This window comes from Dipteris shenzhenensis, chromosome 9, assembly GCF_047967505.1.
Source record: "Dipteris shenzhenensis isolate YYH24624 ecotype China chromosome 9, Dip_SZ_1.0, whole genome shotgun sequence".
NCBI classification, from domain to species: domain Eukaryota; kingdom Viridiplantae; phylum Streptophyta; class Polypodiopsida; order Gleicheniales; family Dipteridaceae; genus Dipteris; species Dipteris shenzhenensis.
In genome coordinates this window covers 16512252-16538151 of record NC_141604.1, presented here as the reverse complement: position 1 = coordinate 16538151, position 25900 = coordinate 16512252, and the positions used below count along the sequence as shown (strand labels likewise).

The window sequence follows — 25900 nt, the reverse complement described above, 5'->3', positions numbered from 1 at the left end:
CTCTGAGGTGTGCTTGAATGATTGTATTATTACACGTTAGCGCTGGTTTAAGTTTCATCCTGCTAATCAAGGATGTTCCTATATGTTGGAGGTCCTACAAATCTCTGTAAATCTCCACCTAAAGAGTTTAAGATGTTCGAGAGGTAAGTAGTAGTTGTCACAAATATCATAATTTTGTTTCATGCCCTCTTCTAAAGAACCCCCATTGCCCTGCAGCCTCCTCTCTCTCGCTCTCTCTCTCTTTCTCTCTCTTTATGGAGGTATATTTTGTTAGAAAGGAAGGCCATGAAAGTATACTATCTATACTGTACACCTATGCAAAGACTTGAGAAAGAGGTTACCCAAAATTCAAGCATGACAAATTTTCTTCTACTGCTCATCTATGTATGACTGAAGTCTAGTCTTGAGCCATTTCCTACGAAGTCAAGTAAGTGGACTTATTTCATTTTTATCTTGTTGCGTATTGTGCGTCTTTTTCCCTCCCTCCATTTTATTTCCAATGTTCTATGGAAGTGGCTTGCACTTGTGAAATACTCTGCTTGTTAATTGGATTTCTTCTGTGTTTTATTTTTGAATCAATAAAATATAAATACTTGTATATATCGATCTACATGGGTATTCATGTAAGAAACACAAGACGGATCATGTGAAAGCAAGTGGAAGCCAGAGTATTCAAGATTTACATTAGAAGTATTGAAAAAATGGCCTAAACCAAATATAGGTATCCGTGTTCCTTGCAAAGTTTTTGTCCATGTTGTGGCTTGCTAATATTTAAGTGGTGCATTGCCCTATCAGCTAGCTTGTGTAAGCATTTTTTGCTTAGAAATTCTTGTTTGGGAGAGACTAAAATGAAATCGTGTAGTTACACGAGTAGTTGTAGCTTGAATGAAGAGAACATGAACTAATTTTTAATTAGCTTTCTCCTTTAGTTGTCACGGCTGAGTCTGCCCTTCACCCTCGGAGCATTTGGCAAAAACTAAGTACAAAGACCTTTGTATAAATGGATGCTCAAGTTTGTGTGGGTGTGTGGATATGTATGTGTGAGAGCATATGTTTATACTATAGTCTATTTTTACCATTGTGCCAGTCCCATAGATCCTGAATGCCAGAGTATTCAAGATTTACATTAGAAGTATTTAAAAAATGGCCTAAACCAAATATAGGTATCCGTGTTCCTGGCTAATATTTAACTGGTGCATTGCCCTATCAGCTAGCTTGTGTAAGCATTTTTTGCTTAGAAATTCTTGTTTGGGAGAGACTAAAATGAAATCGTGAAGTTACACGAGTAGTTGTAGCTTGAATGAAGAGAACATGAACTAATTTTTAATTAGCTTTCTCCTTTAGTTGTCACGGCTGAGTCTTCCCCTCACCCTCGGAGCATTGGCAAAAACTAAGTACAAAGACCTTTGTATAAATGGATGCTCAAGTTTGTGTGGGTGTGTGGATATGTATGTGTGAGAGCATATGTTTATACTATAGTCTATTTTTACCATTGTGCCAGTCCCATAGATCCTGAAGGGTCTCCCACAGACTTTAATACAATCATATCATATCATCTCTCTCTCTTTCTCTCTCTCTCTCTCTCTTTCTCTTTCTCTCTCTCTTCTTGTCTTATTCTTATTCTTTTTTTTTTTTTTGGTTTCTTCCTTTTTGCTATCTTTTTTTTTTTGTTTGGTTGGAATTTCAAAGCTTAGTAAGCACTGGGTTTCTCCAAGAGATTTCTGAATTTTTCAAAACTAAGATGGCATCTTATGCTTGGGTACTGATGGGACATAAGCATAGCTTTGCTTACTAAGTTTTTTTTAATTTTTACTTTCTATTTTTTTAAAATAAAGTTTTTTATTTTTTACTTTCTATTTTTTTGATTTTTATTTGTTTTGTTTATTCATGATTTTGTCTAAAGTCACTTATAAAATCCCTTATTTCCTTTGTTTTTTCACTTATTGTAGAGATTGGATATATTCTAATCTTATTAGGGTATATCTCAAATCTCCTCCACTCAGTCGCCAAGAAATCACTCCCCCAAAAGGGTGCTACATACATGGCCATTGGCCACAATAGGATATTAAAAAACGATTCCTTTGTCGAGGAACGGGCTTCTCGGTGTCTCTACAAGCCTACCGTCGAGGACAATATCATATGCATATAATAGTATGTGTATAATTAGGTCGGCGAGTAGTGACCCCTCACCTCCAAGGTGGTCAATGAAGGTCGTGATCTCATCAATGTAGAGCCCAAAAAAGGCATCGAGGAGAAGGGGCACATTTGCTTCACTTTGATCTTGTTCTCAATCTAGTCAGACCAGGCCATTCGGGGTTCGTACTCTTCCTCTGGCTGACTTATAGAGACTTATCACCCCCTATATCATGACTCTTGGGATCTGCACCTCCTAAAGTCTCCTAATTATACAAGATCGTGAAACAGTGTCAAAAACCTTTTGAAAGTCTACAAAACAAGCGTAGACTTTTTGGGATCTCAATCTTGCCTCCTCAATGATGGCTTGTAGAATGAAGATGCGATCTAAAGGAGAGTGCTGTCTCTTGAACTTAGCCTGTCCCAAAGTCCATTACCCACGTGCCTTTGTGAAGGTGCAAATCTCTCTCTCTAGTACCTGTAGATCTTAGCCAATGTGTCACGCGAGTGCATTAGTTCCTTGAATTCATGGGGTCCCTACTTTGTGTATCAGTATTATAGTGGTGGTACTCCAAGTAGGGAGGAAGCCGTGGCATACATTATAATTGAACATTTGTGCTAGGATTAGGGCCAAGGTGTCCTGCGCATGCGCAAAGTGCTCCGTTTGTAGTCCTTCATGGTCTTGGGCTCTTCTATTATGGAGTTGGGGTAGTGCATCATGTATTTCATGTGGTAAACAAGGTGGATGTGGTTGGCTTGAGCAGGGAGGACATATCAGTGCTTGGTCTAGAGTGTCATAGAGCGATGTGGCGTATGTGTGTGAGATCATTAGGGTCCGGGACGGGGATGGGTGGCTTCCCCTTTGATAGAAGTCCCTATGCAATGTTGGGGTCTCATCCTCAAAATCATCAAGATTATGTGAGAGGAAAGCCAGCCTCTTATGGTGCATAAGGCAGCAGGAGATCTTTTGTGCCTTGGACTTCATCAAATGCCCCAAAGCCTGCTCATGTATTATGTGGGATCTCACCTTTCGCCACTTAACACCAAACCATGAGTTTTGGAGCAGCTTCCCAGCTATGTTTCTCTCAGGGCTCTCATGTGTCTCAATATAAAAGATAACATCTCTACCAATTCTAGTATCTGCAAACCCTCCTGAATCAGATCACAAAGTACCGTTACAGCTCCACACAGCCATGTGCGATCTGTCATGTACCCTTGCTGCATAGGCCTAACAATGTCATGTGTTATTTTTGTCTTTTGTCTTGTCACCTTACCATCTCTTTATGGAGCCCATTTCCCTTCCTATCTTGCTACATTACCAAATCATTCCCTCCCTTTTGCACTTGCTACACCATCAGCCTTCCTAGTGCATCAGCCGTACCCACTCTCTAGGTTACCTCAAAAGTCAAATTAATACCCATTTTGTCAATCAAAGCTTCAGCATCTCCCATCAGGGTATCGCCTATTGCCAGCCCTCTGAGAAGTACGTTCAAAGTTTTGTTGTTCCTCCTCTTATCTTTCTCTAGAGCATCTGATATTTTTAAGGGGCCAATTTACCTGTTTTAACTACCTTGTGCCCTCGGTACTTGCTGTGAAAATTCAGCATGTTTGTCAGCCATTCCTTTCATGATTTCCTCATATTTTCCCTGCATAGTGCGCATGCCTGCCATTTCCTTTCTTAGGTGCTCATTTTCTGATTTCAGGTCCTCCATTGCCTTGCATGTGACTCTCGTGACCCCTTCATCTTCTTTGAGTTGTTTCAGCCCATTTCCATAGCCTGCATTTTCCAATTCATTCAGCCTTTCCTTTTTACCTCTCCTCTCTTTTATTCTTCTCCTTCCTCTATTCTTCGTGTATCCTTCCTCCTTGCTTCTTCATCTCAGCTCGTGTTCTCACCCACAATTGCCATGTTTGTGGCTTCCATGCTATCAATATTTTCAATTAACAGTAGACAGTTTTTTTAAAGATCTGTGAGGACGTCAGAGGTGGCCTTCTGCAGCGTCCCAGCCAAGAAAATGGTCATTACCTGTTCAAGTTTAAAGCTAATTAGAAAACATGTCTCAAAAACATTGGATAGCCAGATATGTTTCAAAAACAAGTGAGGAATGATTGTCAGTATTGTTAATGATTGGAGCTCCCTTTGAAATGCATTGCCTTCATGCAGGGAGCTAAGTCATTTCAATATGACATTTATGATGGTCAAGGCCAGAATTTTATTTTTTTAACTTTTATGTTTTTATTTCTTTGTATCCTTTGATTATGGAAAAATAATATTGAAGGAATCTCCTACCTAGGTTGCACAAAACTGGGCTGTGCAAGCCAAAAGTAATTTTGGTGTAAAATTGATAAGAGCAAAACATTCTTGGCAGTTTAGGTTTGTTTTAACTTTCTTATGCTTGTGCTTTCTAAGTTAGAAATGTATTTTTGCCTCTTTGTAGAAACGATACATAAGTGTAAAGGGCCATTTAGCTTTTTATGTTTTAAATAAGAGAGAGAGAGAGAGAGAGAGAGAGAGAGAGAGAGAGAGAGTTTCTAGTTTTTTGGAAGTTTTTGTTTCTTGACTTGCTTGTTTATTTTTGCTTAGTCACCTACTTCGTTTCTTCTTTATTTCTTGTTTTCATTCTCTTTTGTTTATTTGACGTATTTTAGTAAGCATTGGGTTTGCTCAAGAGACTCCGCGGGTCTTTAGAAACCCAGTATAGCTGCTTATGCTTGGGCTCTGATGACGACATAAGTGTTGCTTTGCTTGCTAAGTATGTCTTGCTTTTGTTTTTCATAAAAGCTTTTGTTTACTTCTTTTTTCTTCTCTTTCATTTTCTCTTTTATTTTCTTTGTAGATTTTTGATCTTTAGAACAACAAAAATTCTTAATTTATATGATTGGACTTGTTCTAGTCTTACAAAGGTATATTCTTATCCTAACAATGTGAGTAGGGTGGCTTCGTCAGAGGCAGCTTTGATGCACTTCTTTTTGTTTGTAAACTATTGCGATCGAAGAATAATAATGAGAATGGATTTTTGCAATGGAATGCTCTATTTTTGACCTTTTTGCTTAACCATTGCAGATTGATCGGTTTGGCCATTACAAGGTCTGGCATGTTGGTGGCTCTATTTTGGTATCGATATCATTTTCTTCCGTGTTTGGAGGCTGTTGGGCATGTGCCATGTTTGGAACATATTCAGAAAAAGCAAACACAATTGCTTATAGTGTTTTTGCTGCAATTTTTAACATTGGATGGGCTGCAACTCAAGTCTCACATATGTATGAGCCTTCTCCTCTATGCTCGGTTGTTTGAGCTTAATATTTGATTGCAACTTAAGCAATATAAGGTTCAATTAGCAAACATAAAAATGAGCATATTGATTGGTGATCTTCATGGGATTATCCTCCCATTTAGTCCATTGGATTTTAGAATCATCATACTAGGTGTTGGATACAGTTAAAATAATGGCAAGAAGTTATGGGCCTTGGGCTGGGATTATTAATGATCAGTGAAGGGGCACCTTGAAAGGAACAAAAAAAGGGGGGCAAGGGGTCAAAGACAACAACGGTGGCCAGGGAGCCTGAAGGCTTTGGTGAAGCTATTGTCCAAGCCCCAAGCGGAAGGGCGGCAAGGTGCTTGCTACAGCCCAAGAATGGGCTGATTGCAGCAAATACTGCCGCGAATAGAGCATGGGAGGCAAAAGGGAAATAGGGGCGAAGAAATGCCGCAAGCACTCCGCAAAGACAATAACCTTTGAAACTCTTAGGTTTAGGCTAACAAACCTCTTCCTTATAATACGTCAACGGTTTCATGTCAAGTAACAAGTCAGGTGAATACCTATCCAAAAAAGTTCAGCCAAATTCTAGGAAGATTTAATCATTAAACAAAATGCCAAATATGTGCAAAATTCACATCCAAATTCTAGCAAGATTTAATCATCCCATCAAATCCACATGGAATCTTGCTTATAAATAGCATGGCTTATTGACCTAGAAAGTGCCTATTTTTTCCTTATTGACCAAGATAGTGCTTGCAATAAGTAGTACTAACCATCCTAGGTTGGCCCACCTTGTGGGACCGACCTACTGTTGACCTATAAACTTTGATGGTTGTAACTAGATAATACCCTCAATATTGCCCATTTTTAACTTATCTAGAGCTGCTACCAACGTTTATATGCATGCATGCGTAGCCCCCACGTCTTCCTTATTTGTGAGTTCAAATAAACCTAAAGAACTATGTACTCTTGCTACCCATATGGTAAGCCTATGTGTTACCCACATGGTAGCCTCTCTTAACCCCTTCATGTGCCCATGTTGCACCCAATACTTGTCCCACATGGCACTCTCACACCTATACCCCTATAAATGTCAAGATCCTTTAACCCCCTTGTATGGGACTTACAAGTGGAGCATTGCAAGGTCATTATCATTTTAATATTTCCATCAATTCATCTTGACCTCTTAGCCGTGACCAAGAGGAAGGGACAAAGGGCCGTTGTTGAGGGAAAGTGGGGTAGAAGGGGTGGGGCGGGGCAGCACAATGTGGCATGAGGGGAGGCGAAGGAGGGGGTCTAGCAAGAGGAGTTGAGCATGGAGAAACCGGGCAAGAGCTTGGGCCATAGGTTGTGCAGATTCTAGTTAGAATCAAGAGAGAGCTTCTTGGAAACTCATACTTGTCACACTACTAATAGCAAATAGCTTTTGTTATAGGTTGAACAACTTTGATATGCTACATCTAAGCCAATGGTGGTTCTTGGATTAGTAGTGCTTCCGCTTCACAAGCAGTGCTGGTATTGTGTTAATTCTTTCTATCTTAAGTGGTGCATTGCTCTTCAGCTAGATTTAGATGCTCGTCTGGGAGAGACTTGTGGGGGTTAAAGGTCACTGTGCCTTTACCCCGGTTATGTACAATACTCAAACACATATATAAATGAATGAAAAAGAAGATTAGGGTGTTTTGCACCCACCAAAACTTGTGTGGCTCTCTGTTTCTCTCTCTCCCTCTTCCGTTCTTGCTTCCGTTGAGAGCACTCTCAACTGGTATCAGAGCCCGGGTGATCTAGCTAAGCGTGCGTGAATGCCTGGAAGCTCAGTAGCTCTGTGGGAGGAAGGAAAAGCTGTGTGGGAAGCTTTGTGGGTGACTTTACTTGCATCCGAGTATGCAGAGACCTTGGAGGAACCTTTGGAAAAGTCACTTTGGTTTTGCGAAGTGGTTTTGAGAGCCTGTTAAGTGTTTTCAAAGAAAAAGTTATTTTTTGAGCTTTTGCCTGTTCCGTTCGATGACAAAGACTCCATATTGACTTGTAGAGGCAACTATTGCTTGCTTTTGGTGTCCACTTCACTTTAGGAGCTTGGAAACACCTTCATTCTTGAATCTGGGATCATTTCATTGGATTTCTGACTCACTGTGTCAGTTTCTGCGTTTTTCTGCCCGGGTGTTGGAACTCAAGTTTGGAGCAACCATTTGCAGATCTGTCAGTTCCGGTGGACTCAGGAGGTCCTAAAACTTCTATGTTGCTCATCATTCGCACTCCGGTGGAGTTTACAAACAGCTCTGTTTCTAAAAACGTTTTTCAGTCCGTGTGTTGGACCCAGTGATTGAGACCACGGTTTTCAAGACCGTCTGTCCCATTGTGTTTCGGACGCCTAAAAACCCCTATCTGTCAGTTCTTGCGCGATTCGGTGGAGTATTTTTAGAGTTATAGATCTTTGTGTATTCGATTTCGTCTCTCTGTTATGCATTTTTCATTCTAAGGTTTTGAAACCTTAGATTTATGCCACATGGCAGTGGATAAGTGTTGACTCCCATTTCTCACTAATCGGTTGGGATTTTGGAGTTTGGGCAGAAGAGAGATATTTGCAGATTTTCTTGCTGAGTCCGATATTGCAATGGCGCCCATGTTTTGAGGCATCTCAGGTTCTATTTTCAGTAGCTGTCTTTTCCGTGGGACCATGATTTCTTGAGCATACCTTATGCAGATCACTCTGGTTGCAGTTTGAGCCATATGCGCTCATTCCTAGTGTGAATTGGGTTGCAGTGGATGATTTATAGGCCATTTGGATGCATTGCGATCCTTATTGGATGCGCTGATAGGCCCAGATTGCCTTGTGGGATGCTATTTTTATGAACGCTTTGCACATGGATGCCATAATATGCTAAGGGACAGCTTTGACACATTGCAGGTGATGCACTGATAGTGTTATGCTCTCTTGGATGAGATATTATTGATGCATATGCCCATGGACGGTGTTTATGCTTGAGCCATTTGGCACTTATTGGCATTTTGGATTGCCATTGCAGTTGGCATTTTTCTTTTGGGCCAGATTTGCTCATATGAATGCATAGTATATGCACATGAGTCAGATGCATCTTTTGAGCTTTGAGTTTTGGTGATATTTCACTCTATTGTGGCATACACATTTGGGTGCACCTGGTATTTGGTGTGATTCTCTCTTACAGGCACTAGTATTTGGGATTTTGCTTTATTTACATCATGGCATCCTCTTCCATGTCTGAAAAGGAGTTTTTTAGTATTAAAAAGTTTGATGGGATAAACTTTTCTTTGTGGAAAGAATAGATAAAGGATGTGCTTATTCAAAAGAAGCAGATTAAACCCTTGGCAGGGATTGAAGCTAAGCCTGCAAATATGTGTGAGGATGATTGGAATGAGTTGGATGCATTAGCAAAGTCTACTATTAGACTTCATCTTGCAGAGTCAGTTTATTTCACAGTAGTAAATGAGCAGACTACGGAAGATTTGTGGAAGAAACTGTGTGCCACTTATGAGAAGGAAACTGCCTCTAATAAAGTTTACCTCATGAAGAGGTTGTTTGAGCTGCAGATGAAGAAAGGGGTCTTCATTGCTTCTCACTTGAATGAATTCAATATTATTTTCAGCCAGCTTCAGGCTCAGAAGATGAATTTTGATACAGAGACTAGGCAATATTTCTCTTATGTTCATTGCCATCCTCATGGGATACCTTCCGTACAGCTGTCAGTAACTCTGCACCTGGTGGAGTACTGAAATTTAATGATGTTGTGGGTAGCTTGTTGGCCGAGGAGATGTTTATGGACGGCAACAAGCAAGATGCAGCCTTAAATGTGCAAAGGGGCAGATCACAGTTCAGGGGGAAGTCCCAAGAAAGAGGGAAGTCTCGTAGCAAATCCAGGGCACGGAACATTGAGTGTTACCACTGTGGCAAGAAGGGCCATATGAAAAAGGATTGCTACAAGCTGAAAAGAGAGCAAAAGGATAAGAAAAAGAATGCAAATTGGGGTGCAAATCAAAAGGAAGAGAGTCCAAGGGAGGACAAAGGAAAAGTGAAGATTGAGGAGATCAATGCAGTCACACATGATAGTGACAATGACGTTCTCTTCATGTCTAGTTTATTTGCAGAGTTGCTTACCACTTCAGATGATGCATATTCCCAGGATTGGATTTTGGATTCTTGTGCTTCATTCCATGTTACTCCCCATAGGGAATGGTTCTCCACTTATGACAGTGGAAAGACAGGTTGTGTGCATCTTAGAAATGACTATGCATGTGACACAATGGGAGTAGGTGACATAAAGTTTTCTTTTGTAAATGGGTCTGCATTTATTTTGAAACATGTGAGACATGTGCCTAAGTTGACCAAGAGTCTTATTTCAGTGGGTCAGCTAGATGATACTGGTTTTCACACCACTTTTGGTTTTCAGAGTTGGAAAATTCAGAAGGGCTCTATGCTTTTGGCCAGGGGTGCCAAGTGTGGGACTTTGTATCCCTTACATGTATCAGGGATATTTGATCATGTTGTTACAATAACCGAGCAGCCAAGCACTTCTTTGTGGCATTGCAGGTTGGGGCACATGAGCGAGAATGGAATGAAACTCTTATGCCATTTGGGTTATGTACCGCATTTGAGATTCTCTGATTTTGAATTTTGTGAGCACTGTCTCTATGGGAAGCAAACTAAATCAGCCCATAAAAGAAGGGGAAAGAAAGAGTTTGAAAAGCTTGATTTGGTGCATTCAGACCTATGTGGTCCCATGCCTACACGGTCATTAGGCGGGGCTGAATACTATGTGACATTCATTGATGATGCAACTAGGAAAGTGTGGGCTTATGCTATAGCTCGGAAGAGTGATGTATTCCAGGTATTTCAGAAATGGTTGGCCTTGGTTGAGAATCAGTCATACACGTGGGATTAAGAGCACCTTCACTCCAAAGATCATCAAAACAATATGTTTGTCTTAAAGCTTTTTATAAAAAAGAATATTTCCTCAAAGTTGCACGCGTGCTTATAGCTTTAGAAGTCAAGTCAAGAGGTGTATGTTTTTACCTTGCTCATCAATATTTTGCACAAAGTACACTAAAATGTATAAAAATGATTTGCGTACCAAAATTGATCACAATTGCCACATTGTATGATATGTGCACTTGTTCTCTGTGTACACATGCACAAAATGCTCTTTGGTGTGAACACACATCTTGTCTCTTCTTTTTAATAATGTTGAAGTGTGGTCAGATGGTGCTTCCTCTCAATTTATCTCAAGGTTTAAATCTTTGACCAATATAAACATGATGTGGAATTTCTTAGGATCTAGCCATGGTAAGGGGGAACATGATGTATTTGGTGTTGTTATTAAGCGAGCTCTATTTAGACACCAATTAACATGCCCTCAACATCTTTGTGAGATAGTTGAGACAGATACACTGTCCTTAGTGATCTAAGGTCGGTTACAGTGGTTTTGTTGCCGGGACCCTCATCAAATCATCCAGAGGAGTCCTTAGGCAGCTTGGATAGAGAGCCTTTGATGATTTTGGTATAGCCATCCATTGCTTTTGGATATGGATAATATCAGGCTTGGTTATGATGCAGACTCAAGAGTCTGACCCTGAGGAGCCAAAGCAAATTTCATTACTTCTGAACTTGCAGCTCAGTTGGGTCTTTGACCAGAGGAGATTGGTCCTCTTTGTGAGGCCAACATGACTAATCCGGAGCTTAGTACCCTTGTGACTCCTATCATAGGGAAGCTACGGATTGACATTCAAGGATATGTGGACTATGAGGATTTCTATGTGATGCCCTTACCTGAGTGTGATGTTTTGCTTGGGATGCCTTGGATGTACCGTGTGCATGCTATCATAGATACACATGACAAGAAGTTTACCTTGACTTATAGGGGTAAAACCCAAGTCATGTAAACTTAAGGGAGAATCAGTCCCAGTTGTATCCGCTTCGGCGATTTCCTCTATAATGAAAAAGCATCTTTCTGCGTATTTGATTTTTGTCAATGAAAAAGAACCTGATGAGGATAACTCTGACTTTTCCAAGCTGGAAAAACAGCAAACTGAGTTTTTATTTCAGTTTCAAGATTGTTTTTCAAATGAACTCCCAGAGGAGTTACCTCTTGAGAGGCCAAAAGATCATACTACATTCTTGGCAGTTTTCCATCTAACCGACCACCATACAGGGTGAGTGCGGCACAGCAGGAGGAGATCATGTGTCAGGTGAATGAATTGCTATAGAAGGGGCTGATTCAGCCAAGCTCTTCTCCATACTGTTCTCCTGTCCTACTTGTGCAAAAGAAGGATGGATCTTGGAGAATGTGTATTGACTGCAGGGCTTTGAATAAGATCTCTATCAAGAATCGATTTCCTATTCCACGCATTGATGATATCTTGGATCGATTAGAGGGATCAACCATCTTCAGTTGTAGTGACTTGAAGAGTGGTTACCATCAGATATGAATCAGGCCCAAAGATGTACATAAGACTGCCTTCAGGACCACTTTTGGGCTTTATGAGTTTCTTGTTATGCTATTTGGTTTGACCAATGCTCCTGCTACCTTCAATCGTATGATGGATCGCATTTTCAGAGAGCATAGGAAGTTTGTGGGTACATTCTTTGATGACATTATTGTGTACTCGAAAGATGAAGAGAAGCATAGGCAACACTTGGCAGTTGTATTTGCAGAGCTCAAGAAACACAGTTTACTGGTCAATACCAAGAAGAGTGAGTTCTTCATGCCAGAGATACATTTCTCGTGACACATCATCTCACGAGATGGAGTGAGGATGGACCGTGCCAAGATAGACGCAATCAAGAATTGGCCTCCATAGAAGAACCTACATGAAGTTCGTGTTAGAATTATTATTATAATCTAGCAGTGACCAATGAAATGTAATAAGTAGGTTAGGGGCACTTTTTCCTCTTTAGAGGTTTTTTCCCCTAACCCCAGCTAGTTCGCTAACTACGGGTAGTGAAGGATAAGGTTTTGTCACTTAATCAAAACCTTTCCCTGCTTTGTATTTTTCTCACTCCATCTATTGCAACTTACGTTCACTCTTTCTCTCTCTCTCTTTTCCATCATTTGGTATCAGAGCAGACCATCCTTCTGGCCTAGCTCCTTGCTCCCAGCCCGTACATCTGTGCAGCAGCCATCCGTACAAATAGTATGGATTCCGTACATGCTCACGACGCCATCAACTCATCTTGTCTGGACATCTCCTGCATTCCGTACATTTGCAGGAGTCGGTGCTTTCTTCGATGCATTTGTAGGTCTTCTAAACACGTGGACTTTGCCAGGCATTTTTGCCCAGAGCCATTGTTTGGCTGTAACATTTGGGGCATTTTGCATTGCAAAGGTCATTGGTCTTTTGCAGGTATCTCTGTTTGCAGAGAAATTGGGACCTCTGAATCATTTGCAGGCACATTGTAAGTTTGGGGCTTTTGTCCATTTTTTGGCACACATTGCAAGCAAATTGCAAAGATTGTCCAAGAATTTGGGGCTTTTGCAGGAGATACTATTTGGGTGAAATTTGGCTCAATTTCAGCTCAAAATTTGGGGCTTTTAGTTTTGCACTGCAATTTCTTGCATCTTTGGGGCTTTCAGGCAATTTGCTCTCTTGTGGATGCAATTTCCCTGAAGAAATTGGGGCTTTTGGCATTCTGATGCAATTTGGTAGTGTACAAGCATTTTGGGATTGTTGCAGGTAATTTTGGAATCATTTTGAGTGACATTGCAGACATTGGCAAATTTTGCAGTGTTTTTTGGTAGTTTTGAAGAGCATTTGCAAGATAGTTGTAGTGCACTCTAAGCCTTTGACAGCATTTGTCACTGTGGGCAGATTTTTTCTTTGCAGATTTTACTTGTGCATTTTATATCCCAGGATGGGATTTGACTTGGTCTGTCTGTTGTATTTTTTGAGATTATCTGGTGAAAATGGCTCAGAACAACTCCAATGAAGTGTTCGGGGTTCTCACACAGGAGGATAAGTTGGATGGCACCAACTATTCCTTGTGGAGTTTCATGGTTCGCAATATCTTGGTTGGCAGACATCTTTGGGATTATGTCAATGGAGATGAAGCAAGACCAAATACAGCGACTACACCTGTCACTCCTGCAGCTGGAGGCAGGGGTAGAGGTACAAATGCAGCACAAGTGGTTGGAGCAGCCGCTCCAGGAGCTCCCACAGCAGAGCAGAAAAGATGGGACTCTAGAGATGCACAAGCTCTTTTAGTATTTTCTCTTTTTGTCAAGAGGTTCATTATACCTCATATTCGGTCATGCAAGACATCTATGGCAGCTTGGGAGATACTAGAGAGTATGTTCGCAGCAAACCTCAGGGAACAATTGCTGAATATTGATGAAGTCATTCCGGATTCAGAGATGATCACCACCACTTTGAACTCTCTTCCTAAGTCCTGTTTCGGTTTCCACACCTCGCTGAATTTGTCATTAAGGCGGGGCAGCAATCCTCTCTCCTTTCACGAGTTGGTAGGACTTTTGTTGCAGGAGGAACAAACTCGTAGAAATATGGCAATCTGGGTTGGCGAGCATGCTATGCTCTCCAAGTTCAAGCCCAAGGGTAAAGGGCAGCAAAAGCCACATGCCAATCAGCCACACATCAGCATAAAGCTGATTTTGGACAGCCTTCTTATAAGGCAAAGGGTGATACAAATAAGCAGAAAAAGAAGGGCATCTGTCATTATTGCAAGAAGCCAGGTCATTATATTGGAGAGTGCAAGAAGCGCATAGCCAAAGAGAAGAAAAGGGATTCCGGTATGGCTGTGTCAGATGCATCAATTCCACATTCTCATGATGGAGGAGATGTTGCAGCCAACTTTGTTGAAGAGCACTATGCCTTTCTGTCTTGCACTTCAGATTTTTCAGTGGGTAGTTCTGATATTACAGCCACTAATGATGATGACCCATATGCTTTCTTGACTTGCAGTTATGATCCTTCAAAGGATGAATGCTCTTTTAGCGTTGATGAGACACTTCATACTTGGTATTTTGACAGTGGTGCTTCAAAGCAAATCACTTCCAAGAAGAGTCTGTTTGTATCTCTGCATTCTCCACCCACCAAGAAGAAGGTAACTTGTGCAAATAATTCTTCTTATTCAGTGTGTGGACTGGGAGACATTATTCTCACATCCACTGATGGCACAGATTTCAGAATTTCAGATGTCTTCTATGTGCCAGGGATAAAGAAGAATTTGCTTTTAGTGTCCTCACTCAATAGAGGAGGATTTCAGGGTTTTTTTAATGATGACAAGTGTGCAGTCAGAGACAAAGAGAATGACTATGCTTTGATGTTTTCTGGCACTTTGTATCGGGGTCTTTTTCAGCTTGATCTATATGAAAAAAGATCCCATCTTGCATTATCAGTTAACACTCCCACTACTGCGATGAAGAATGCGGAGTTATGGCATGCCAAGTATGGACACATGAGCTATGGCAGCTTAATGACGCTTCAGAGGCATGATATGGTCGATGCATTGCCTCCTTTGGAGTTGCCTCCTCCTCATGCATGTGAAGGCTGCATTCTTGGCAAAAACTACCTCCTCATGTGAAGTTGAGTACAGGGCAGCTTTCACAGCAACAGTTGAATGCGTTTGGCTGCGTCGTTTGTTTACTGATCTTCGTCTTTCATTGGAGGGTCCTTCTCTGATTCTCACTGATAGTCAGAGTGCTATAGCAGTGACAAAGAATCCTATGTTTCAAGCTCGCACGAAGCACATTGAGGTTCACTATCACTATGTCAGAAAGAAGTTGCATCTAGGAGAGATCAGTATGATCTATGTGTCAACACATGACAATGTTGTAGATATCTTCACCAAAGCACTTCCACGTGAAAAGTTTGAGGCATTTCGCAGTGCCCTAAACTTATCTCCTTTTGGTGATTGATCATTTCCTTGTACATGACATTGGCACTGCAGGGGGGTGTTAGAATTATTAGTATAATCTAGTAGTGACCAATGAAATGTAATAAGTAGGTTAGGGGTAGTTTTCCCTCTTTAGAGGTTTTCCCCCCTAACCCTAGTTAGTTCACTAGCTACGGTTAGTGAAGGATAAGGTTTTGTCACTTAGACAAAACCTTTCCCTGCTTTGTATTTTTCTCACTTCATCTATTGCAACTTATGTTCAGCACACTCTTGCTCTCTCTCTCTCTTTTCCTTCAGTTCGTAGTTTTCTTGGCTTGTGTTCATACTTCAGGTGCTTCATTCGCTATTTTGCTGAGATAGCTTCACCCTTACAGGGTTTGTAGAAGAAGGCAGTGCCTTTCCGTTGGGGAAAGAAAGAAATTGCAGCATTTAATGATCTGAAAGAAAAGCTATGCTCAGATCTCGTCATCATTTTGCCAGACTTGCGAAAGCCTTTTGTTCTTCAATGTGATGCAAGTAGCAATAGTGTTGAGGAGTACTCATGCAAGAAGGCAGAGTGGTTGCATATGAGAGCAGGCTGCTCCGAGATGCTGAACACAACCTGAATGTATATGAGCAAGAGTTGGTAGCTGTAATTCATGCTCTTACTGTGTGGAATCACTATCTTTTAGGTGCTGATTTTTATGTGCAAACTTATCAGAAATCGCTGCGATACTTTCTCACTCAGAGAAAGTTATCAGAAAAGAACATGAGATGGGCAAACTTCCTTTCCATTTTTCATTTTCAGATTGTACATGTGGCTGGAAAGAAAAATGTAGTGGCTAATGCACTTTCCTTAAGGCCACGTATGGAAGCTATGTCAAAGAAACCATAGGTATCCGCAGTTACCATTGCTTATCACAATGAGCTAGATGCCATGAAAGAGCAGTATGCTACAGATGCATGATGGAAAGAGGGCATGAATGATGGAAATCTTGTTCTCTTCTTTTCTGTAGCATGTGACTAGGAAGCTCTTTAGGAGCCCCTCCTGATCTTCGGGATGCCGTATTACAGCAGTTATGTAACATTTTGGGGCACCCTCCCACTCCTCAGGAGTTATACACATACATGACGAGTACTCAAAAACCCCCCAAGAGTCGGCAGTACAGACTCCAAACCACCCCATACCCACACTAGCTGAGATTACTCCTGTGGAGTCGAGATAGCCAAGCAGGCAACAGGGCCGCTAGCCTTCTCCCCAATCATCAAGAGTCCCTTCTCCCCTGCGGTCAGGAGGCCCTTTTGCCTCGCAAATCCGCGAGCGTACTTCCGTGCGGTTGCATGCATGATGGTTTGCACATATTTATGATTAGCTTATGGAGGGCAACAAGCATGATCATTACACACTTAAGGAGGGATTTATGATGATGCATGGAAAGCTGTGTGTAACGCAGCCATTGAGGCATAAGGTGCTCACTGAAAGTCGTGCCTCACCGTATGCATGGCATAGGGGTATTGAGGCTACAGTCAAAGCAATGAGCACTACTTTTATTGGCCTTCACTACGGAAGGATGTTGAGGCTTACGTCAGGACATGCATCACTTGTCAAAAGGTGAAGTATGACAGGCAGAACAGCCTGGTTTACTTCAGCCTTTGCCTATACCCCGCAATGGATTTTGTTTTTGATCTTCCTCGCACTCCTTTTGGTCATGATGGCATTTGGACCATAATTTGCAGATTCAACAAGATGGCTCATTTCATGCGGAAACAGGCTCTTTCTGTTGGCTGAATTCTCATCTTCCTTCTACACTCTTTGCTACATTCCTACTAGTTCCTACTAGGTTGGATACCCATTCCGTTGGCCCCGGAAAGGATTGGGGCACTGGTTGTGATACTCTCTTCCTGGGGGTGCAGTGGTTGGCCTTGGGCTCGGTAATGGCTTGGAAATGGGTAATGCATTGCTTGGCATGTTGTCAAACTGGTCTACTTGTGATTATGCATGTCTGTTGAAAGGAACCAAGGTAATAGCACTGGGAGTTGGTCACTAGCATAGCCACGGGTTGGCATTGTACTGGGTTGCACCTGCAGGTGAGCTCTTGAAGGGAGTCCCTTTGTATCTTTGAGCTAGCCAGTTTAAATAAATACTGCAAGGGGCGCCAAGTGTTGGGGCCAACAAGTGTCACTCTCTATGTTTCTGAGTAGGGGCATTCTAGCCTCCCTTGTCTTGAATGGTTCCATGATGCTGTGCGGTGAAGTTCTATGCTTTGAGTTTTGTTTGTGAACAATGGCAATCAATTAAGTTGGCTGTATTTTCATCTTTGTGAGATAGTTGAGACAGATACACTGCCCTTAGTGATCTAAGGCCGGTTACAAAATCTGCTCTTGAGGGCAACCAATGGGTGAGCACAAGTCCCCTCGTTGGATAGGGAGAGGGTGTCAAGGCTTCAACTGTAGAGTAAAGGATTTTTGCTGGCTGGAGTCGAGGTTGCAAGAGAAGCGGCAGGAGAATGTTTATTGAAGTTTATTAAGTAGAGTAAACAAGCAGGAGGTGGGGCAGATGTGAATTTGAGGTTTCTTAAGACTTATCCTTTGAGTATGATGTACATAGTTTTATTGTTTGTGTCTTCAAAATGTGCAGAAGATTTCGTGCTGACCTTGAAATTACTGTAATTGCTGAAGGGCCTTAGTCAACTGCCTCTCATCGAATTCAACAAGCAGAGTGGCGCTCACCAGCTGCCGGAATGCTTGTACCATGGTTTGTCTTTTTTCCTGAGCTCTATGTATGTTTCAAAAATGGTCTCTTGGAATTATATTGAAAGGTCAATGTGATTTAATTGTCATGGTATCTGGCTGAGGGGTGGAACCCTAACCTGCTCTCATACCACTGTTGGCAATGGAAGCTCAGAATGGAAGAGCAAAAACGAGATGCTGTATTGAAAAACGCTGCAACAACAAGTGGAGGCTCAAGAGTGAGCCAATGTGACAAAACTCTAGGGATAAATGCCCTAACTGGATTAAGTGTCCTGACTCCTAACTGACCTAGGTGGTACATGTACTAACTGTACCAATAGTCCTAGCTGACTATAACTCCTACAAGGCACATACTTGTGATTATTACGTGCTCGTTTATTTAGGTCTCAAAGTATCGATCTTAGAAACCAGAATCGTCAATGACAATGTTTTACTTGAGTAGTTGTTGTCCTGCAGTTTTGCACTTGGTCTTCTATTCTGAATCTAACGATTTCTGTCCCATTTTCTTTTTTTGCCTCTTATCTGTAGATTGCCAATCTGTGCCTATTTGCTGTGGCTTATGTTATCTTTGGAGCATTCCCAGCAAAAGACCCATTCGATGTAGAAAAACAGGTATTTTGGAACTTCCAATACAAATTAATGCAAGTTCTGTGCCATATCTGGGAAAATGCAAATGGCAAAATGATAAAGTCAGTGGTTTGGTTAAGTATCTGTGATCCTGAGTTTCAGAGGGCCACGACTCTTCTGCTCATCCAGGGCCATTGTTATGTGTTGGCAGTATCGTTTGATTGCCCAGGTTTCAATTTTCATAGGTGGCTGCTTTGTACTCTTATTCTTTATAGGCGTAAAGGAGCCCAGGTATGGTCTAACTGTAATACTTTCAGATCCAGTTAAATATCATAGGGGAGTCTCAAATGTATGAGGACTTCTGAGAACGCAGTATGTCTTTGCATGTTTTCTAGCTCAAAGGTGTGTGAATACATTCTCTTCAAGTGCAGTACTTTCTATAACTTGGTCTGACATTGCTCAGCGCTAAATAAACTGCAAGAAGAAAAGTTGTTCAGATTAAGTCTACTCTTGCGCATGTAGGCTCATTTGAAAGCAGTGGTTTACTTTAGTCTAGTCGAATGTTCCATGTTTCAAGTCCTTTTATCTTTTTTATGCAGGCTTGAGCATCTTCTGAGACCTAAGGATTGTCCAAGAACATCTTGTTTATCCTGGTTCAAAAATACGCTTTATTATCAAGTTGCTCTTGTTTACATCCTTACACGCCTGACAACAAATGTATCACAGGTAAGTGTACCAAGTGTTACTTTTATGGGTATTAACTGCATGCTCTCTGGAGTTTACTAATATTGTTTATATTTTGAATGTGCTCTTTAATATTCAGTATCGAATATACTTTGATTGTGTCTAAGCTTTAACCCCACCCAAAAAGCCCACTACTAGTGATCAAAAGCCTTTGATTCTTCTCTTCATAGTGCTGTGAGCCTATCAATTAGGCATTATCAACATGACTTTCCTATCATTTATGCCTATGTTGGGTGTGTAGGACACAATATTCACTCCAAGCTTACAATTTCCATAAAGCATTTTTTTGCTTTGGGTTCACTTTTTATAAGGCTCTTTGTGGTGTGTGGTTGAATTTTTTATCTTAATGCCAATGAGTGGCTTTTGGTAGTATGAGTGTGTAGGATAGCTTCCTTTGGACACAATATTCACTCCAAGCTTACAATTGCCATAAAGCATTTTTTTGCTTTGGGTTTACTTTTTATATGGTTGAATTTTTTATCTTAATGCCAATGAGTGGCTTTTGGTAGTATGAGTGTGTAGGATAGCTTCCTTTGGTCTGTGATTTTATATCACTGTATGGAAATGCTAACTTGAATGTTTTCTCTGAAAGATTCTGCCACTTACTCATGTTACATGAGTTTGGTTCATCCTGTTTCCTTTTTCAGTGTTGATGTCAGATGACGCACGAGGCTGACCTAAATAGAAGTGCAGGGTTTCCAAAATTTAGAACGGCCTGTTGTGACATCTAAGTCCATGAACAAAGTATTTTTTATCAATTATCTATGAAGCAATGGAAGGTATTTTGCCATGCTCGCCTATCAATTGCTCCCATCATAAGACAAAGTTGAATCATTGTCCAGAAATAATTAAGATGCTATCTTAAACACATAAGTAACATCCCTCTGGATTGTCCATCACAACTTAATTCAAATTATGCCAATCTATGAATTTCACATGAATAGATAAGTCTAAAGTTTGATTTCAATAATACCCATAGGTTTACAAGCTGTGTCTTTTGGTACCATAAGGCATGCACATGTATGGAGATCAGAATGACCCACGCCTCTACTGACATCTCGGCCCTCTGGATGTGAGGAAGCACAGAGTCCGCCGTAGTCCCTATGATCCATGCCATGGCATGGGCATCTTCTATCTTCCCAAGCTTCGAGCTCCTCTCCGTCTACTGCCATGAGTATCTTCCCCTGTCTGTCCATCATATCCTCCGGCTTCGCCTCCACTCCCGTTGTTAATTTCCACAGCTTCCGAGCAAAGATACGAGACATCTTTGCATCACATTGGAGAGCCACCATGACACTTAGATACGGATTTTTTGAGCACTAGTTTTGAGTGTAAGAGTTTGTGAGGTTTTTGAGATTACTGGCATAGCACTCAGCTAGGGCCTTAGCGAGCCCTTTGCCTCAGCCCACAGTTGCTTGTATGAGTCACTCTTTGATTGTAATAAATCAATTAAGGGGTAGTTTGTAACTTTCATAAGACTGAATCAACCCACATACGATTTAGAGATTGTAATGCACAGGAGCTCTAGAGATACTTGTATATGGCACTTCTTAGCAACTTCATTCTTCTTTCGAAGACTTTGCTATATGCTTTGAGATACATAACCTTTCCTCATCAAATATGTTCCAAGATGCCAACTACTATTTGGAAGTGAAAACAACCTCTTTGAACGCAATATCAGGTTATCATTCTCTTCTTGCCTCAAAGCGATTTCTTCAATATAACTCAAGACATGGCTAGTTCATCGTTGGGAGAAAAGGATAATATCTTAGCTTCAGAAGAGGGAGAAGGGTTGAACATACATTTGACAATTTCAAAAGAATATTAAGAAGAAGCTTCCAAGTCACAGCAAGCATTATCTAGGTTAATCTATAATAGAGTGAGAATTTTTTTTCTTTCTATGAAAAAGACCTCTATCAAGTATGAAAAAACCCGCATGAGCAAGCTGAAAGTGGAAATACATCATGTTGTGCATGAGGAACCCCCCCTGAAATAGGGAACAGAAAACTCAAAACGAGTTGGAAAGAAACCAAGGTTAAGGTAGAAAGTGCCACCTCAACCCTGTTGTAGTCTTTAAGAAAAAGGGGGAACCCTTCCATTCCCTAAGGAATATAACCCTCCTGACTAAGGCTGCCCGGGAAGAATCCTGCATGCTCGCCCAGTTGGCCATCAGTAAGTGAACGGTGTCAGCCCAAATACTAGCCAGGGTGTGTGAGGGATAGACCTGAGATCCGTCTAAGGTCTCTGTGCATCAAGCCCTCCAAATATGCCAAGCAGTGATGCTAGCCAGTATCTCCCAAGCTGTATCCCCATTAGCATGTACTGGTCTATAGTGGGAGATAGGCACATCCTCAAGAGAGCAAGTCTCGACTAGGTGACGTCGAATCAATATGGCCCAAAAAGCATCCTGCCACTCATAGAAGATCTGAGGCCCTGATAGGGAGAGCCAAGCCACTGATAGGAAGATATGATGCGCTGATAGGGAGAGCCAAGCCACCGATCCCCACGTCATGTAGACCACTGATAGGAAGATCTGATGCGCTGATAGGGAGAGCCAAGCCACCGATCCCCACGTCATGAAGAAACGAGGAGGAGCAAAAGTATTGAGGACCCTGACAATTCCCATCCAAATGGCTCTCGCATGCCTGTAGTCCCATAGACAATGATGAATCGACTCATCAGCAGACGAGCACTGAGGACAAGTGGGGTCTGCCCCAAATCTAGACCTCCACCTATTCAGTGCAATCCCTCCATGAATAGAAAGCCAAAAGAATAGAGTGACCTTTCTATTTCTTCGGGATCTCCAAGCCTCGCCAGAAGACCCTCTGCAAATCAGCGGAAACCTGATAACTCTCCCAATGAGGGCCTGAGAAGCTTCCCAAAAGGTGAATATATTATAAAAAATGCTTCTGCTATGAACAAACCCTGTTTGCGTATCATGAATAAGATCAAGGAGTAAGGGATGCAACCACATGCAAATTGCTTTCACCAGGATTTTGTAACAAGTTCCCAATAGAGTGATGGGTCTCCACTGCGATACTAAATTTCTGCAACCCCCTTTTGGGATTAAATGTAAGAGACCCTCTGTAAGTGAGCCAGGCATCTCACCGGAGTCCCAAATGCCCTGCAGGACTGAGGTGATGTGATCCCCGATCATATCCCAAAAGGTCAAAAAAAAGTCTCATATCTGGACTAAACAACCTAGGGATACATTGCCAAATGACCTGTCTAGCATTATTCTACAACCACACTACCAAGATCTATTGAAAGAAGGGAGGCATAAAAATCTGTAGCTAAGCGCATGACAGCATTTGGATCTGACTACAAAATTCTGTCTGAGTCAATAAGCTAAGAGACTCTCTCTACTATGTCTGGGGCCATGAGTAGAGAAGGACAGCTTATTGACTCTACCTCCCATCTGTATCCAAAAGGACTCTCGTGCATGAAAGGCAAACTCTACTCTCTGATCCAACAAAATCTGCTGATGAACCCTTGCTGCACCAAGGCGCTCTTGAATCCAAACATCAAGTGGCCTCTTATGCTCTTCCCTTTGCAAACCTGCCAATTGCTGGCGCACATCAATCTTTTGCCTGAGAATCTCACGTCTCCTGGTACTAGCAACTAGATGATAAAAGTCGCTAATATCAGAGAGGGTTGCTGCCAAAAGTGAGGGGAGGGCACTCCACCCTGCACATGAAAAACCGAGATTAGCAAAGCTGCCTCTAAGAGGTCCTTCTCTGCAAAAAGGGTATCAGGAATCCTAATGCTGGCAGAACGTCCTCTCAAATGCGGCTCGGAAACCATCAAAACTATCGGAAAGTGATCCGAAGTGGAAATCCCAGGAGCAATGCAAACTGATCCTCGTCTATCCAAGGTCCTATCATCAACATAAAATGGATCAATCTTTGTGTGATTAGGCATCTGCGGCCTTCTGCTCGACCAAGAATACAACAGTGACTGTAATTGAGTGTGAAAAGCATCGTCAAGCCAAACATCTCTACCACTGAAACTGAAGAGAAAGCATCCCACGCTGCCCTCTCCAAAGAATGGATGCCGCCCACTCTGCCCCCTCTTTATCTGAGGGTAACTCTAACTCTACCATGTTGAAGTCCTCTCCTACGACCCATGAATCTACAATTGGGGCCTAGGAGAGCAACTCCTTTCAAAACAATACACAATCCCCTTTGTTATTAGGGGCGTAAAGGTTGAGGAGTCCAACCTTCCGACCCCCAATCAAAAGAAGAACCCACTGGGCTGTAGAGGGTTAGATTACACCATGTCCGACAGCCAAGGGGAGAAAAGAATCCGAAACTGAAATACAAGTACCTCGCCTAGTACCAAAGGCAGGTGACCAAAAGGTGTGACCTGAAAGTAGCTTGCCTGACTTTGTACAATCACTGGCATCCAGGTTGTGCTCTTGCAAGAGTAAAACATCAATAGAACCGCCAGTAGCACCTGGATGAAGTTGATTCTGTATCAGCTGTTTGCGGCGCGATGAGGGATGCCACCAAGGACCTGTATGTTCTAGCTAACAATCCTCATCGGCGGGAGGATGTAGAAAGGAACATCTTCCCGACCTAGTGGCAGAAACAAACCCCTCTACAGGGGAAGACCTCCCGCGAGGAATGGAACCAAGTGGTAGAAAATACCTTTCCACTTAAAGAAGAAGACGCCTTGTCAATAGAAATCCCAATCACTGCCTCACCAAAGAGTAGAGGGCACAAAGTCATCCTCGTGGAAATCTGCCGGCTGAAAAGGAGTTCCTGTGAATCAGGCCTGACACATGGGTGCAGATGATCCCTTCAGACTCTGTCTGAAAAGCTATGGAGGCCCCTCCAACCAGAGAATGTGCGATGTTAGCTAGAGGGACTACCACTGGGATAGGGAGAGCGGCAACCTCTGGGTCCAAGCGAGAGGCTGCAACCGGGGCTGCAAAGGTAGCTGAAGCATCCTGAATTGTGTGAGGTGCAACATTGGGAACAATCAGAATGGGAGACTCAAAGCTCCTAAGGAGGTGAAGTCGAGGACGGCGGCCTCCTGAACTATCAGGGGTGGAGACTGCATACGAACCGGGAGACAACGAAGTGTTGCGGGTGTCGTTGCGGGACGTGAGGCACCGGAGACAATAAGCGGCGGTACCTAAGGGGCACTCTGTGGCACTCTATCGTGGAGAAGCAGTACCACCACCCTGCCTAGGTTAGGGAGCAAGTGCAGGAGCTGTCCACCCCCTTGTCGAGGGCGAAGGGGAGCTGCTATTCAGAAGGCTTTTTGGGCCTTTTCTTCTTCCTGGGGAAATCCCTGGTGAAATTCCAATCTGCCTGCAACCTCCACTCTCTACCTTAAGAAAGATCCATTCATGCGGAGCAAGATATGATCATCTGAAATGTTAGGGTCTTCCGTAAGGATCCTAACTCTAGGGACCCCGTCAGACTTAGTTGCCTCTGCAGTTGACAAGGGCAACCCAGGGAGGGGGGGGACCTCAATGACCATACCGAAGTGCTCCCCAATCACATGAAGAAGCGATGGTAGACCTGGGGGAGCCCGGGAACCTGATAAAGAGCAAAGTCGCCTCCTTATCCTCCTCCATAGGGTCAAAGCCTAGAGAGAAGGTACCAAAGAAAATCTTCATGTCCCAAGTATAGAAAACTGGCTTGGAGCACGGTGCTCGCAGCCTCTGGAGAGTCAAATACAACCTGGATAAAACCTCATCCCATCTTTAAATTGAGGGGTGAGGCTTGGGGGAAGCACCGCCAGCATCCAGTCCTTAGCTTGTGACCTGGAAGGGTTAGACTCATAGATGTGCGCGATCAAAGCGGTCAAGCATTCAAGTCTACATCCTTCTTGAGCCGCTGCAACTTGTTTTTTAAAAATGTGATAGTTTTCGCGGACGGTGGAGGCGGAGAAGGATTGGCTGAGGGAGGATCCATCGCCAATCAAGGTGAGAAGGCCGACTCAAACAGAAGAAAGCTCCGTCCGTTCTAGAAAAGCTACGGGAAGGAGAAAGGCGAAGAGGGGCAGGAAGAGGAGAGAGAAGGAGAAGGGGTCAGAGGAGGAAGCAGGCAAGAAGGGGGGAGAAGCGTTTTGAAAGGGCAGGGGAGAGGCTTGGGGGAAGCACCGCAAGCATCCAGTCCCTAGCTTGTGACCTGGAAGGGTGAGACCCATAGATGCGCACGATCAAAGCGGTCGAGCATTCAAGCTCTACATCCTTCTTGAGCTGCTGCAACTCGTTTTTTAAAAATGTGATAGTTTTCGCGAGGGGGTAGGCAGAGAAAGAAAGAAAGAAGAAAGAAAGAAAGATATATTAATGTCCACAGGAGACCTCGCGGGCCTATGGGACAAAGTGCACAGAAAAGCGAACTTAGACAAGCCTCAGTGGGCTGAAGCAAAGGGTACGCTAGGACCCTTGCTGAGTACTACTAAGTACTAGTCTATGCTAACAGAATCATAATCATATCAAGCAATCTATCCAGGCGCCGGGACGAAACCAAAGCTTGGTATAGTGATGGCTCTCTAGTGGGCTGCAAAAATGTCTCGTATCTGCATTTGTCGAGCTGTCTAGCGTTGCGGTGGGGGGCGCGGTCTCCTC

General features: G+C 42.6%; 1 protein-coding gene across 7 annotated transcripts in view; it reads left to right on the top strand.

The window, feature by feature from the left end:
- LOC147898282 (uncharacterized) overlaps positions 1 to 25900 on the top strand; it is a 72895-nt gene that overhangs the window by 4871 nt on the left and 42124 nt on the right. For all 7 annotated transcript variants that reach the window (XM_087378995.1, XM_087378993.1, XM_087378992.1 and 4 more), the window contains 5 exons: positions 5198 to 5394; positions 17932 to 18007; positions 18532 to 18615; positions 18782 to 18861; positions 19170 to 19296. In XM_087378995.1, coding sequence (XP_087235121.1) covers positions 5198 to 5394; positions 17932 to 18007; positions 18532 to 18615; positions 18782 to 18861; positions 19170 to 19296 — 564 coding nt within the window. The remainder of the gene's footprint in view (positions 1 to 5197; positions 5395 to 17931; positions 18008 to 18531; positions 18616 to 18781; positions 18862 to 19169; positions 19297 to 25900) is intronic.